This window comes from Aspergillus piperis, assembly GCF_003184755.1.
Source record: "Aspergillus piperis CBS 112811 unplaced genomic scaffold BO85scaffold_8, whole genome shotgun sequence".
Lineage (NCBI taxonomy): Eukaryota > Fungi > Ascomycota > Eurotiomycetes > Eurotiales > Aspergillaceae > Aspergillus > Aspergillus piperis.
This window is the reverse complement of record NW_020291598.1, coordinates 999,588-1,014,895: the sequence shown is the minus strand read 5'-3', so window position 1 is coordinate 1,014,895 and position 15,308 is coordinate 999,588. Positions and strand designations below refer to the sequence as shown.

General features: G+C 50.6%; 3 protein-coding genes across 3 annotated transcripts; 1 reads left to right on the top strand and 2 right to left on the bottom strand.

The window, feature by feature from the left end:
- Positions 1-371: 371 nt before the first annotated feature.
- On the bottom strand, positions 372-4,635 carry BO85DRAFT_449148 (aminophospholipid-translocating P4-type ATPase DNF3). Its single transcript, XM_025660097.1, has one exon. It carries the CDS (start codon positions 4,190-4,192, stop codon positions 599-601), a length of 3,594 nt encoding a protein of 1,197 aa, XP_025515966.1. The 5' UTR covers positions 4,193-4,635; the 3' UTR covers positions 372-598.
- Positions 4,636-8,701: 4,066 nt separating this feature from the next.
- Positions 8,702-10,813, top strand: BO85DRAFT_477677 (NAD(P)/FAD-dependent oxidoreductase; the record flags this gene model as incomplete). The annotated part of the gene is made up of 7 exons (XM_025662845.1): positions 8,702-8,719; positions 8,934-9,100; positions 9,172-9,268; positions 9,323-9,362; positions 9,413-9,823; positions 9,885-10,424; positions 10,467-10,813. The coding sequence occupies 7 exons, from the start codon at positions 8,702-8,704 to the stop codon at positions 10,811-10,813; spliced, it is 1,620 nt and encodes a 539-aa protein (XP_025515965.1).
- Positions 10,814-11,201: 388 nt separating this feature from the next.
- On the bottom strand, positions 11,202-14,571 carry rfeF (putative transcription factor RfeF). Its single transcript, XM_025660096.1, has 5 exons — positions 14,073-14,571; positions 13,839-13,901; positions 12,116-12,953; positions 11,986-12,053; positions 11,202-11,938 (listed from the first exon to the last, which is right to left on the bottom strand). Exons 1-5 carry the CDS (start codon positions 14,181-14,183, stop codon positions 11,513-11,515), a joined length of 1,506 nt encoding a protein of 501 aa, XP_025515964.1. The 5' UTR covers positions 14,184-14,571; the 3' UTR covers positions 11,202-11,512.
- Positions 14,572-15,308: the final 737 nt, after the last annotated feature.

Here is a 15,308-nt window from a genome sequence, read left to right as displayed (position 1 = left end):
CAATTCATGGAATGTAGGCTTCTCTGTGTGAATATCAAGTAGTCAATCACATACAGGGATACTCACCAAACAGCACACCCTAACACAGAAACCGTTAGTCATTCCATCATATTTATTTGGTAGTCAACTAACTGATACTGGTATGTCGGCGGATCAATTAACTATGCAGCTTATGAATCCCCTCCACTGCATTACTATTCCAACCCAACCTATGCACTCCCCCGGAGTGCTAAATCCGATATACCCGGGGAAATTGGGGATCCACTCAGGGGAAACTGGAGCGCCCCTCATCCTCGCTTCCGGGTGCTCCGGAGCTGTCAAGCTTAGCCTACTTCTTACAAGCAATACTCTTTCTTTTCATCTGTTTCACTGCTCCATGTAAACGTTGCGCGTTTGTCCACGTTCATAATCTATTTGCTTTCCATGCATATATACAACCAGTATACACACTGATCAGAAAAATAACAGAGAAGGAGTGACTAGAACTTATCCGGGGTATCCACTCGAAACGCCTGAACGCTCACAAATCAAAGGAGTGAAGGCACTCATACAACAAACAGACACGAAGAGATGCTTTTTTGTTTTCTTCCATCATCATTCACTTCAAATGCCCCTTTCGGATGGCTCCGAATCCCTTCGTAAACAACTCATGAACCTCAACGGACCGGCGGGGAGTCTTGGGCACCTCTTCACCCTCCGGAGGAGTGCTGGTGCCGTATCCGCCCAGTTCAACATCTTCCATCTCAACAGGGCCAGAGCCTGTCTTGCTACCGGTCACCATCACTCGTGGCCGAGCAAGAAGTTCCCGAACCTGTTGTTCGCGCACTTCCATCTCTTCCTCGCGAGCCAGCTCAAAGCTGGATTTCTTCTTGCCGTGATCCCAGCCTTGTTGCAGCTCAGATGCAGCGGCTTCCTCAAACCGTCTTCGAATGTCCAAGTCCTGCTCATATTCCTGGAAGACGTCCACGTCCGTAGGGAAAAAGAGCGCCCGGACGGAACTCACGGTCATTTCGAACACGATCACTGCGATGACGGTGACAAGCAAAGCTGCCCAAAAAGCGAGGTCGTGGCCCGATGCATAGACAAAGTTACCCAGAACATGGTAGATCCCGTCGCCAGAGCTGGGGTTGTACCGGCGATCGAGGATCAAGTTCCAACAGAACCAACCACCAACGGAAATGATCCACACAACTAAGCACAGATACGTCTTGTTGTGCACCTCGAGGGCCTGTAGCTTGGTGTTGATGACGATAACACAGGCCGTGAATGAGAGCAGACCGGCTGAAAAAATGTCACTGCCTGTGTGCGTGAACATGACATTTTCAAACAGCCCAAACATGCAGAAATAGATCATCATGGCCTCACATGCAGCCATGAACGTCCAGCCTAAATACAGCCGAATGTTGAACCCGCCGTTGCGCTGCCCTTTGGTATATAACTCTGGGACAGCTAGGAGGGTGGAAGCAGAGAGGTCTTTGGTAAAGATGCCAAGGAAGATAACGGCCAGAGACGTGAAGAGAGTGTTGAACATACTCAAACTCCACGACTCATAAATACTGGTGCCAGTGTACCCGTTCCAGCGCTGGTACAGAGCCTGCGTCAAGTAAAACAGCATCTCCTTCCAAAATGTCCCGAGCGTGTACTTGCACGCCCGAATATAGTTCCACCGACCGTGGACAAGGAGCAACTTCAGCAAGAACCTGAACTGGGCAATCGAATAATCCGAGATTCGGGCCGCCTGCAATCCCTCCTTGCCAGTAATGCCGATGCCAACGTGAGCTTCCTGGATCATGGCAATATCGTTCGCACCATCACCAATCGCCAGGGTCACGCTACCCTTGACTTGTTGACGGATTGACTTGACCAGGAAGGCTTTCTGCTTAGGACTGGCACGGCAGCAGATAACCGAATCAACTAGCACGGCCAGCCTGAAAAACTGTGCCGCCAGGATTTGGTCTGACTCGATTATGGATAGTGTCTGCCCATCAACTACAACAACCGAATGAGCCACGCCGCCCTTGGTGATGTCGGCTGTCAATTTAACAATTGACTGCTCGACCTCTCCAGTCTCATGATCCAGAATGATAAGGGTCGAGTAATCCTTTACCAGACGGCAGGAGTGACCGATGTTGATGGCGGTCTCTCGCTTGTCGCCAGTCAGCATCCACATCTTGATGTTCGCACGGCGCAGCTTGTCGATCGCCTCGGGAACGCCCTTCTGCAGCTTGTCTTCGATGGCCGTTGCGCCAGTCAACTCGAGCTGTTGCTCGATTTGTTCACCAACCTGTTCGATCTTCTCCTGTCTGTCAACAAGGCTAGTGGAGGCTTCGTGATAGGCAGCCTTCCAGTTGTTGTAGGCAGCTTCGTCAAGGAAGCGGTGCCCATACAGGAGCGTACGCAACCCCTCTGTCGCAAAGTCGTTGAGATGCTGGAAGCACCGCTCGAACACGGCAGCCTCGTTTACAACCAAAGCCTCCTCCACAAGCTCTTCCTCCTCATTCTCGTGGATGGAGCTTCCAGAATCCGACCAAGTGCTCGAAGCGCGTCCCAATTGGGCAGAGGGGCGAGGACTGTAATACTCAGGATCGTCCCCTCGCGTCAAGATTCCACCATCGGTCTCCCGGTCGCGCAGCCAAACGTCGATGCTTTCTCTTAGAGCCGATACGTGGTCGCCGGTAATACTTGATCGCCGGCGGGCCATGCTAGGCCGGCCAAAACTGGTCCGAAGCCCGCTATCCTTACGACTGTGATACTCGCTGTTGCGCCTCACGACCTGGGCAGCCTCGGCCGCCTTGCGTTTGCTGGCGCGCCTCTCAATCTCCACGGCCTTCTCCTGCGCGAGCTCGGCACGTTTCAGCAATCGCATCAGAATGCTATCAGCGCCCTTGCAGAACACGCAAATGCGTTGGTCAGGCATCCGCACCACAACCGACATACGTTTACGAGCGCTTGAGAACTCGATAACATCCATGATCTGATATACCTCATCGCAAGGCTTGTCATCGGGTCCGTTGGGATAGGTCCGAATGGTAAGGGTATTTGGCTGCCGGTCGCGAACGAGGTAGCCAAGCTCCTGAGCGGCCATAACCAAGGCCAACTCATCGGGCGATGCTGCCTGGAACGAGACATTGCCAAACTCGTCATCTTCCGGGATACAAGTGTGACACAACGCCATGGCCAAGATGAACATCTTGGCCTTGCGGGCAAAGACGGTGTAAGGCTTGCGCTGAATATATTTGATCATATCGGTGGTACGGTTGTTGCGCATAGAGGCGTTACGTCCGTCCAAGCCGTTCGTCATGGACATCGAGGTTCGGGGAGGCTCTCTCCGCGCCTCCGAAACGTTTGACTTGCGGCTGAGCGCCTTCTTTCCTTTTGCGCTGCGTTTCTTGTGGATCAATTTCGTATGATCACCGGCCTTGGCCGCCTCTTCGACAAGATCAAAGTCATGGTACCATGCAGTGCCGGCAACACTCATCTTGCGGAAGCGCATCGAATTGTTGGTCAAGGTACCGGTCTTATCCGAAAATACATAGCTGACTTGGCCCAGTTCCTCGTTGATGGTGGACGTGCGAGCTTCGATCGGAGTGTCAGTCTCGGGGTCATACATGTCGATGTCGGAATTCAGCAGGAGCATCTGCGCGACCTTGACAATTTCCATACTCACGTATAGCGAGATGGGAATCATCGTATTGAACATGATCAGGAAGGAGGTGAAAATAGGCCCGATGGCTACACTCGCCTGAGTGAGATACCATGCCTTGGGCTCGACTTGCTGATGAAACCAAAACTTGTAAGCGAGAGTGCATCCTACCGACAAGCAAACGACAAGGAGCACGATCAGCATAACAACCCGGTTGACCTTGGCCTGGAGAGAGGGCGACTTGATGCGAGGGTTCTTGTTTGCGTTCATCCGAATCTTACACTCCTCGCCGGTATAGATGACCATGCCATACGCACATTCGGTATTGCGCAGAATACTACCGCGGTATACGATCTCATTGTTGGTCAATGGAAGTTTCTCTTCCGCGGCGATGGTCACATTCCCGTCAAATTTGTAAAGGTCCATGTTGGGGTCCTCGACGGCGAAATGCAAAGCACTGCTACAAATGCCCTCAACCGTCCCACAGACTTTTGCGATAGGCTGAGCAGGCTGTTTGTTCTTTAGATTTGTCTCACCGTCCAGAGCCATGGTTTCGATATACGCGATACCGTTTGGCCCGTCAGCATGAAGCAGGACCATATCTGCCGGTACAGGCTGATCACGCTCCAATCGGATGACGTCGCCAACTTTGATATCTCTCCACTTCACTGGGACCCAGTCCTGAGACTCACTTGAAACGGACATGCTGTCGCTAGCGCACATCTGGGGAGGGATACCTGCACCAGGGCGAAGGACAAATGCATAACGGTTATTTTCTTCCTTGTCTAAGCGATAGCGACGCCAATCATCGAAGCCTTCTTTGCCCATTGAAATAGCAACGAAGATCAACAGCGGCACGAGTGTGGTAAATGAACCGGTGGTACTCAGACCAGGAATCATCTGTAGGATCGCAACAATAAGGAAATAGAAGTTGGCCAGCTTCGTAAACTGCGCGAACAGTTGGCGGGGAAAGAAACTCCAAAAGCTGTAACGACTGGAACGGATGGAGTTTCCGACATAGGGGTTTCCGGTTCTCTCATCGACGAGCGCTTCGGTGCGAGTCGCGTCAAGGTCAATGTGCCGACCGTCTTTGCTGGGCGGAATGTCCTTAATACGAAGGATGGTTTTACGTGCCGTCTCGAGCATGTCCTCCAGACGAAGCATCAGCGTGGCAATGACAGCCCTCCGCTTGAGCCATTTCTCATAGGAGACACTTGTGGAGAGGTGCCTGCTGTGTTTGGGGTTATCTGAAGACTCTGAGTAATACGTTGTCGACAAGTCCAGGTTCGGATCGGATGCGGATTTTTGCGTTACTAGAACGTCTTGCTTCTCATCTTCAGTGGACTGACGCGGCACCTCCTCCGATTTCCGCTCGGAAACATCAGCAGAAGCGCCTTCCTGTGGGCTAACAGCCTGGGCTTGGCCCAGCTCGATCGCACCCGGGGACGTAACAGCGGACTCAATATTCTTTGCGAAGATTGTCCGTCGCAGCGAATATCCACGATGACGCGATCTTGAACGACCGCCGGATTCCGGACTCTGTGGGGAGGGAGGGGACAATGTCGAATTGGGCGACAAAGGCGAGGTTGCGCTATGTCCTGGGGACCTGCCCGATGAAGGCACCTGCAATTGAGCGAGATTTGTGTTGATTGTTAACCCTCTGGACGCGGGCCGTCGGTCGGCGTCCGAACCTCGAACTTCCTCCGGGGCCGGACGCTCCAAGTCGGTCGAAAAACGGACATGATGTTGCGATGATCTTCGGCCAGCATCCGACACGGTTCGAGATGGAGAGAGGGACGGTCGGCCGGGGACTGCACCGCCTCGAGCACGATTTATATCCAAGGACTGGCTCCGTGGCAGTTGCGGTACTGGAGTCGAGCCGCCATTTCCTCCGGTTGTATGTTCCGCCGACGTGCTTTCCTGCGGACCGTGATTGGACTCGGGTACATCATCATGTTGGGACATGGCGGGATCGCAAATGTCCACAGTGATGTGAATGCCACAATATCCGTCTCCTTGCGTTTCTATCAATTCACTTCGAATCTCGAGGTAGAAGGTAAATAATCAAAGGGCGAATCGGTCGTAGTCGTATCTCCTGTATGACGAAAGGCCTGACTCATGCTTCGAGCCTCAAAACCAGTCAAAGACAACGGACTCGTTTATGCCAGCATATGAGAGCCCCCCGAAAGCAAACCACCGATGGATATCGTACAAGCGACTCGCGCAGAGGTAGACTGGAAAAGGAGAAGGTTCGTCACAGCGATAGGGAGGTGAACCGGAGCGAAAGCCAAGACGATGATGGCAGATGGCTGGAAGTGAAACAGGCGGAAACGACTGTGGGGAGCGAGTTCCACCGAATTAACAGAAGGAACAAGAATGGACAAGAGGGTGGAGAGGGAGATGGGGGGGTAAAGAGGGGAAGGAAAAGGCCACGCGGAGAGTTGAGAAGAGACAAGGATATGGGAAAGACGTCAAGAGGAACTTCTTTTTCCGCAGGCGGCGAGCAAAAGAGAAAGAGAGACCAACCAAGTGAGTTCAGGCTGTCCTGATTCTGTTTTGTTCAGCTGCAGCGAATACGAAATGAGGCAGCCGGAAGCGGTAAGACGGCCGAAATAACAATAGAGCCGCCGCCACTTGACTGCAGCCGGATTTTTAATTTTGATTAAAGACTGGCTGGATGCAAGCAGGGAAAAGAATGACTGCAAATGCAAGAGCAGAGTAGAGCATAGAAGCGTCAAAAAGAAAAGAGGAAGAGGACGAGGAAGAGGAAAGGGTAAGCTCTTTTGGGAAACCGGACTAACTTCAAGTGGGAGAGGAACAAGAACCAGAACCAGAAGAAGAAGAGCCGTCGAGAAGGCGAGCCAGAAGGCAAAAAAGGGAGTCTCGAATGAAGGCCTGAACCCAAAACTGGAACCCGATGGGGAATTTGCGGAGGCACCTTAATTGGCGGCGGGCCACTCATCGGTCGCCGTCGGCTTTGAACGTGGCTTGGGGGCCACGCAAACCCTCCTCTCGTTCAAGTTCTTTTAGGCCTTTTCTGACTGCACTGCCCCTCGTCGATTTCCAGGGTTCATCACCTCCTACACAAAAAGTAACATTGCGATCAGATCTTCGACTTTGTATGTCTTGTCTTGGATTACATTAGATGATTACTACTGTAACACCCTGTCTTCACATACAGACGCACTGCACACTGTCCGTGGTCTTCTCGGAATAACCTTTCAGTGGCGGAAGAACCCCTGTCACTTAAAGAAACTTGGTTAATCCCCGCCATTGACAGGGCTTTGATCTGATTGCTTTCCCTACTTATCACGCCACTGGCACTAGTACTCCAGTGTACGTAAGTGTGTGTGGTGGTGGATTCAACGGTCAAGCAGTCCGATTTGCCACATTTCCAATTCTTTTCCATTCAACATCCACTCTACCATGGATAAGCAGTTGCTTTGACAGGGTCCCGACCTGCCACTACTGACCGCCTGCTTCTTACAGCTCATCTCATTGCCTGGCACTTTTCTTTAGGTTTCTAATTCATGGTAGCCTATCTATTCTTATCCATCTACTTCGTCCTAATCTCTCACCCTGTTTATTTGGCTGCCTGCTGCAGTAACTGCCAATACTATAGTCAGTCATGATGATGAAGACTATCAGTTCTATTCTAATAGTCATCGTTCCGACACTTCCATCAAATTAGACCTTCCGTTAGCTTGAAGCTCGATGCAACAGTCTTTCTAGGGTTCAACCGATCGTAAGATACTAATCAGGCTACTTCATATCCTTCAGGCGCTCCATCAGTCTATCAGACTATGAATTGCTCTATTACAGATTGTGTATGCAAGGCGACCAGTGCAATGCTTACATGATCGATATGTTCACCATCAGTGAGCCTGCTCAGATAGTAGGAATTGTATCCATTCATTGGTATAGAAGAATGAAATGCGATACACAGAGTGACACTATCCTTCTAAAGGTTATATTAAGAAGATGTGGCCACAACATACCTTGCTAGGGATGCTGGAGTACCTGTCACTCGACGAACTTGCCTCACATGAAGTTCTTCATAGTGTATGGTTTAGTCTTCCTGCATCTACGCACTGCAAGTAGATCGGTGTTGCAGTCAGCCACCCTTGTCAGTATACCGCGAAGAAGACGTGAGGAGAGAGAGAACAGAGTGATATAGATGATGTAGACCATATATATGACTGCCATATGGATGATATTTCAGTATCGCTCGATACAATAGTCCCAGAAATGATGCGAATCTTATTCGATTAATTGGATGATTCGCTTCCCCTTCCATCCATATCCCAGAGACCTCGGAATTAAGAAAGAAGATGATGTAAAGAAGTACACAACGACTGCGCTAATGCTCCAAGTCGGGACATTGATTCTTCGGCTTTTTACATTACTTGAATGTATTCGCTCACCGTCATATTCATGCACATGAAAGGAAAGAATGACTATTTGAGAACCAGACAATTGAAGACGATGATAATCCCTCTGCCCCACCCCTCCAACAAGTCCATCAAGTTGTACAAACCACCCCAGACCGCTTACCTATTAGTGGGTAGATGTGCCTCATAGTAACTCGTGATTTTCAGGTAGCACCAAACGCAAGGCATCTACATTCCCAAGAACCTATAGGGGACATGATAGGCATCATGGAACTGTCGAACCGTGACCAAGTAGACTGAAACATTCTATTAACCCATGTTTGGAAGAGGATAGAAACATTAACTTCTAATGCAGCTTTCTCTTTGAAGAAACTACCGTCTTACATAAAGGTAATTACAAGAGCATATTCATAGATCAACCTACTGGCAGCTGTTGAGGTCACAGCGCATTATATATATAGAGAGTTCATTCTTTTCTATAACTTAAGACAGCCTTCATACTTCATGATATCACCATCAACATACTGTTGTTCTTAGATCACCTACCGACACATTTAGTACCTATAAATATCATAAGCCATACAACCATACCATTCCTTAGTTCCCCGATCCTTTACAAGCAGCAACCTTATCTAGCAGAGAGATGTCCTAGGATATACCATGACTCATGGCTATTGCAAGTGTTGTAAGAATAGTAGCCCTTACATCTACCTTGCAGGAAATGAAAGGTCAATTTGCAAAGGAATCGTTTATTGTAGTGCAAAATCAATCATGGTTCAAGTATAATAGACCACATATCGCTGCATGATATAATGCCTCAACTTATCTCCACGAATATGATTACCGGTTTCTACTTTACTAGAATCCATTTTTTCTCACTACGCCACATCGTCTTTTAGTATCTTGGCCCTATTGATATAGCCGACCTGGAAGCCAGTAATATGTCTATACCAGCGGAATGCACCGTTCTCGTGGTCGGCGGTGGCCCAGGAGGATCATATGCCGCATCTGTGCTTGCCAGAGAAGGAATTGATACCGTATTGTTGGAAGCCGATGTTTTCCCAAGGTCAATCGAGATTCAGCTTTTCAAAGCTCCCCTTTCACTTTAAAGGCCTACTTCTGACTGTCTCGTCGTAGATACCACATTGGAGAAAGCATGCTGCCATCTCTGAGGCATTTCTTAGAATTCAACGGTGCATTGCCTGAATTCGAAGCTCATGGATTTAACATGAAAGTAAGACTATGTCGTCTGATGACTCTGTCTAGTGACTAGTTGACTCCTGCGTAGAAGGGGGCAGCGTTTAAGTTCAACAGCAAGCTACCAGGATGTATGTTGTTACACCACCCCCGACAAGGCGTCTTTCTAAAGGGCAATTAGATACCGATTTTCTCAAGGCCGGAGGCCCTCATAACTACACTTGGAATGTGTTACGATCCGAGGCAGACAGCATACTGTTCCATTATGCCGGAGAGTGCGGTTGCAAAACTTTTGATGGCGTGAAGGTCACTTCCTTAGAGTTTCGAGCGACTGAGCCGTCAGTAAACGGCAACGTTGGCTTCCCCGAGTCTGCATCTTGGACACGAAGAGACAAAGGCACCGGGAGCATCCAATTTGAATATCTGGTGGACGCAAGCGGGCGAGCCGGATTAATGAGCACGAAGTATTTGAAAGATCGACGGTACAACGAAGGGCTGAAAAACACGGCCATATGGGGCTACTTCAAAAATGCTGCAACATATGGTGTAGGCACCTCTATGGAAGGCTCTCCCTACTTCAGTCGCCTCGAAGGTAATTCATCGGCCTTTTAATTGGACCAGCCCAAGCAAACAGAGACTAATCAATGATGCAGACGCATCCGGCTGGACCTGGCGGATTCCCCTTCACAACAGAACAACCTCCGTTGGTGTTGTTCAACACCAGAACAGTGTCAAGGCGAAAAAGCAAGCAATGGGATCGCCATCATCCAAAGACTACTTTCTGAGCTGTCTGCACGAAGTGTCTGGGATTATGGACCTGATAGAAGGTGCGGAGCTCGTCTCCGAGGTCAGATCCGCGTCGGATTGGTCGTACAATGCGTCATCTTATGCGGCTGCCAATGTGCGCATAATTGGAGACGCTGGGTGCTTCATCGACCCGCTTTTCTCATCTGGCGTTTACCTTGCTCTTCTTGGGGCTCTGTCTGCGGCGGCCACAATCTGCGCGTCCATGAAAGGCCAATGCAGCGAGCAGGCTGCCGGTAAGTGGCACTCCGAGAAAGTTCGCGACGCGTACACACGCTTTTTGCTGGTTGTGAGCAGTGCATATGCCCAAATGGTCCACAAGGACCGTCCTGTACTTAATGAGCTCGGTGAGAACAGCTTTGATCGAGCATTTGACATAATCCGGCCGAGTAGGTCATCTGGCTGATCAGTCCCCTATGGGAGGTTCTTAGCTAAGTCTACACTATCTAGTAATCCAAGGAACAGTCGACGCGAATGGAAAATTGCTGAAAAAGAGGTTCAGGAGTCCATCGAGTTTTGTGTTCGTGTCCTTCTGAAAATTGATCATGAGCAATCCGGCGTCCACACAGAAAGTGCAAGAGCTGGCCACATTTTTCAACAAGACGAACTTGAGAATATGAAGCATATCATCATGAACTCAAATGAGACATTCACACTCGACAGCTTCGGGGCCGATGTCATTGATGGATTGACTGCTAACATAAAAAGAGGGTCACTGGGCCTGGAAATTGTTGGCGATACTTGTTCACATGATAACTTTCTTTTAAGGGCTGCCTAACATATCTGTCTGTATGTCTGTCTGTCTGTCATACAACTTCCTTGATTGCTTTATACATACGGGGAAACAATATGGCCCGCTTGATGGATGATAGTTCCATGAATTAAAATCATATTCCATTTCCTAATGAGAGAGTGTGTAAGATGGAGGATGTTATAGAGGAAGATAGATATCAGGCAGTAGCATAACGTGATTATGTTACTCATGGAAGTTATTTTTTTTTCCGTATCCAGCATTGACAATGGTCATACTATGCAAGCGCTGTCCCGATGTTGTATGCCTGAATTGGTGGGTACTATGCCTCAGACTCAGCGCACAAGGTGATTGGTGAGCGCACGTGATGGCTGCGGGGCGGGCCTGCTGAGAGATGACGTCGTTGGGAGGGAGATTTTGAAGATCGCAACACTGGTCCATGCCAATCCCATGTCAGTCAATGATCGATGAGAGTCATATGAGTGTGGTCACGGAAGTATCATTATCCCATTGCCCAATTTTGCTTTACAAATAAGCTAGCTAATCATGTAACTGGGTCTATCCTTGCCCTTCTCCTAGCCTGCCATGCCAGCCATGTTCTCCCGCCTACGAAAATCTGCTTGCTAACGTCCGAAGAATAACAACAATCATTAAGAATAAGAAGAGGGTTCACATTTGCGCCCCTGCCCTGCAATTCCGTCTCATAGGACAAGCGAACGTGGTCTATCAGTACCTGGGCGGCTGGGGTGCCTGGTAGGGGGAGTAGCCTCGTGGCGCTCCAGAGGACTGTCCATATCCAGGCTGGTTGGGGTGAGGAGAGGGTGCACCATATCCACCACCGTATTGCTGGCCATATCCCGGTGCTGGGGCCTGACCCTGGCTCTGGTAGGGGGTTTGGCCGTATCCCTGGCCATAGCCTGGGTTAGCGCCGTAGCCCTGCTGAGGTTGACCGTAGCTGGGAGCAGGGGGATATCCGGGTTGACTGTAGCCACCACCGTACTGTCCACCCCGGGGCGCTCCTCCAGGAGGTCCAGAAGGAGGCCCAGAGGGAGGTCCCGACGGGGGAGCACCGGGTCCACCGGCTCCGCCAGCAGCCTTCTCATCTTTGGTGTCGTACGAGGAATCAATAGCCCCAAGCATCAATTTAGCGCACTAGAAAAGTTAATATATTGCAGTGTGATGTGTGAATTGGAACATACCCAGAGTTCACGAGTCAAGTACACGGGTGGCACAGCGCGTGACATTTCATCCTGTTCGACCTCAAAGTCTGTTGACAACATCAGTAAACCTGTTATGCTCGAAGGGCTCTACTAGCGTAAGTGGACTTACTGGAAGTGCAATCAATCAACGAGCCAATTCTCGGGTCTTCGTCCAGCGAGGCAAGGAAATCCCGAGCCTTGGTGTCATTGCCCACCTGCGAGAATTGGAACGAAACGGCACCCTGTCCATATTGAGTCCGAGCGACCTCGCTCACGGCGTAGCCGATAGAGCTAGAGACGCTATCAAGAGGCTCTCCGGCGGGTTGTCCATCCGTGATGGTAATGACAAGAACTGGCTTCTGCAGGCGACCTGCTCTGGCCGGGCCCACAACCATGGGATCGAGAACCTTGTTGCGCAAGCCGGTTCCCAGGGGAGTAAGGCCTTGGAAGCGGACGCGCGAAACAAGGCGGCCAACATCCTCGGCGTTGCGGATCCCATCTCCCTGCTCCGCATTGTTCATAAACCGTACCGAGATGCCATCTTCATCGAAAGTAGACGCCGCAGCAGCAACAATTTCAATAATCTGCACCAGCTGCTCCTTTCTGACGCCGCGCTCTTCGAATTCGATGGAGCCGCTGTCATCAACATAGAGGATGACGTCGAACAGAGACAGTTTCATAATGTCCATAGCCACCTCTTGGGGCACACGGAGTTCGTGCATCAGCTTGTTGACCTTTCCTGGGGCCTCGTTGGCCAGCGTCTGAACCAATCGATCCAGTCTCTCGGGGGGCCAGAAGCTCTGGAGTCGTTTCTCCTGGATAGTTCCGATCAAGAGTTGTCTGTAGGCAGCGATCTGCTGGTCGGATGCGCGGGCGGCGGGAGGAGCACCTCCAGGGGCACCGTAAGGCGCTCCCGGTCCACCAGGTCCGCCGGGGTAAGGTGCATTCTGCGGGGGGTAGGAGGGGCCCTAGACCATTGAAACACATTAGCTTCTCGGTCACACTAGTCAAAACCAAGCAAATACGCGAGAAACACGACTGCAGATCAAGGGCAAACAAATGCGGGTATCTGGGATGTAGTATGTACTTGAGAGGCTTGCTGTGGAGGATACTGCGGTCCAGGAGCTCCATAGGGCTGAGTTTGTGGCGGGGGAGGCGGGGGTCTGTTATAGCCCTGCTGTGATTGTCCATATTGTCCGGATGGAGGCTCCCTAGTACCATATGGAGGTGGTTGCGAATAGCCCTGCGGCGGTGGTGGTGCCTGAGACCCATAGGGCGACGGGGAGTGAGCCTGAGGAGCCGGATATGCCGACGGATAAGCGGGCGCCGCGTAAGACGGTTGAGAGCCTGGATAGGGCGATTGAGAACCCGAATAAGCTGGGTGCGGACCCGGCGATGGCGAGGGAACCGGCTTGTTTGGAGGGGCCGACGAAGGCGCGTAGGCTTGATACTGAGGCTGCTGCTGCGGGGGCGGCGAAGTCGGATATGGGGATTGCTGGGCCGAACCCGGGCGTAGCTGAGGCGGATAGCCGTATTGGTTATAATAAGGTCGCGACATACTTGAAGATGGCGTCCAGATTTTCCAGCAAACGGGCGAGGAGGGCAAGAAATAGAAAAGCAGAAGTGTGACACGGGCGCGAAGAGAAGGTTGGAGGGGCAGAAGGGGGCCACAGTGGAGAGGGAGGTGAACCCTGGCTCTCTTTCATTCGATGAGAGTAACTCTCACGATGGGAGGGAGAGGGTGACCCAGCAGTGAGGAGGGGCAGTGCCAACCGAATGAAAGCGAAAATTGGGGGAGAAAATCGAGGAAAGATATAAGACACGAGAAAAGAGAAAAACAAGTTCTAGCTTACCGGACCACCAGATGGCGCAGGGGAGCCTTGATAAGCCTGATACTGGGGTTGTTGCTGCTGCTGCTGGTAGTGGTCGCAAAGAGATGCGTCAGCTTTTTGTGGACAGTGATAAATTGAAAACGAACTGGGTAAAGACGCCGGGGATAAAATTGAACGGTTCAAAGGAAGGACGGGAGAAGAGGGGCGGAGGGGATCACTAAAGATTTAGTTTTGCCCGGTAGGGCGGGGACTCACAGGATTACCACTAGAAGAAGGATTGTTGCCAGGCTGCAGTGCAGCTGGAGGGCCTCCAGCATAGCCTGTCGGAGGTGCGCCTCCATAAACGCCGGGCCTGTTTGCGCTCATGTTGTTGGGTGGTGGGTTTTGACTGCCGGCGATCTTGGATGCAAACTAAGAGAAGGACGTGCAGGATGCAGCGGTTAGTTGGGTGGTATTCGATGCAGCCTGCTCGAGGCTAAATAGTAGTCTTGGGATATAGTATAGTAGTAGTAGAGTTATGGTCTCAAGAGAAAGAAGAAACACAAAAACACTTTGAGGTGAAGCGGGGCAGATACGCGGGGCAGAGAAGAAAAACAAGAAAGAGCAACAGTTGTAAAGGCAATATGTTGGGCACTTACCCCCATCTTGGTACAGCAGCTGACGTCCAACTACGTAGTCAGTAGGTAGATAGTAAAAGAAGTATAGTCAGGGGGGGAAAACAATAGATCGGGGAGAAATGGAGAAGGGAATAGGATGATTGATGGGTGGAAAAAGAATGGCGTCAGAAGGAGAGCAGAAAACCGACGGCACTACGGCGTCACTGCCACTATAAAAGCACTGCCCGTGAAGAGATCCATCCAAGCAAGAGCTAAAGTGCTAAAACAGCTGGACTGGGACTAGCCGACCTCGGGATGACGACTGGCCCACTCCCTCCTCTTCTTACATTAGACCCACTGTTGGTTTGTGTCCTGAAGCTATACCCAGCTGCCCCCTTTCCCTCACTTGATACTTACTCGTTCTATGATGGCAACCGGCAGTTATTGACCGTAGCGATGGATATCGCATAATAATCGCAAATATTTCTAGTGATCCCGAGGTTTCTAAAGAAGAAATGTATCGGGACCTACAGATCAGTACAACTGTACTATAGCCTGTTGGAACCCTGCAGGAGTGCATTGATGTCAAAGTCTGTACAAGCCAATCGTTCACCCCGTTCCCCGCACGCCAGAAGCATTCTGGATGATTCCGTAGGGCTGATTTCATCCATTTGGTGTTCTTCCTGCCAGCCTCAAGGATCAGGCTAGATGAATTTTTTTGCAACCTAGCAAGGCTGAATTGCTGACAAGCACTCTCACCATATTTGAGCAGAACAGTTCGTATACGATATTTACCTGTGCCTCACATGGATAATGGTAGTTGTCACAGCCACAGCGGATCAAGCGCAGCACATGATAACTCAATATGACTGCAGACTGACTTCACAGCAAACCC

Bases quoted from the DNA above. Each gene is read 5' to 3' on its own strand.
- rfeF (XM_025660096.1), bottom strand. From the start codon at position 14,183: ATGAGCGCAAACAGGCCCGGCGTTTATGGAGGCGCACCTCCGACAGGC. The intron at 12,054-12,115 runs GTAAGTCCACTT...TGTTGTCAACAG, and splicing joins GTTGATTGATTGCACTTCCA to ACTTTGAGGTCGAACAGGAT. The intron at 11,939-11,985 runs GTATGTTCCAAT...TAACTTTTCTAG, and splicing joins ACTTGACTCGTGAACTCTGG to TGCGCTAAATTGATGCTTGG.
- BO85DRAFT_449148 (XM_025660097.1), bottom strand. From the start codon at position 4,192: ATGGCTCTGGACGGTGAGACAAATCTAAAGAACAAACAGCCTGCTCAG.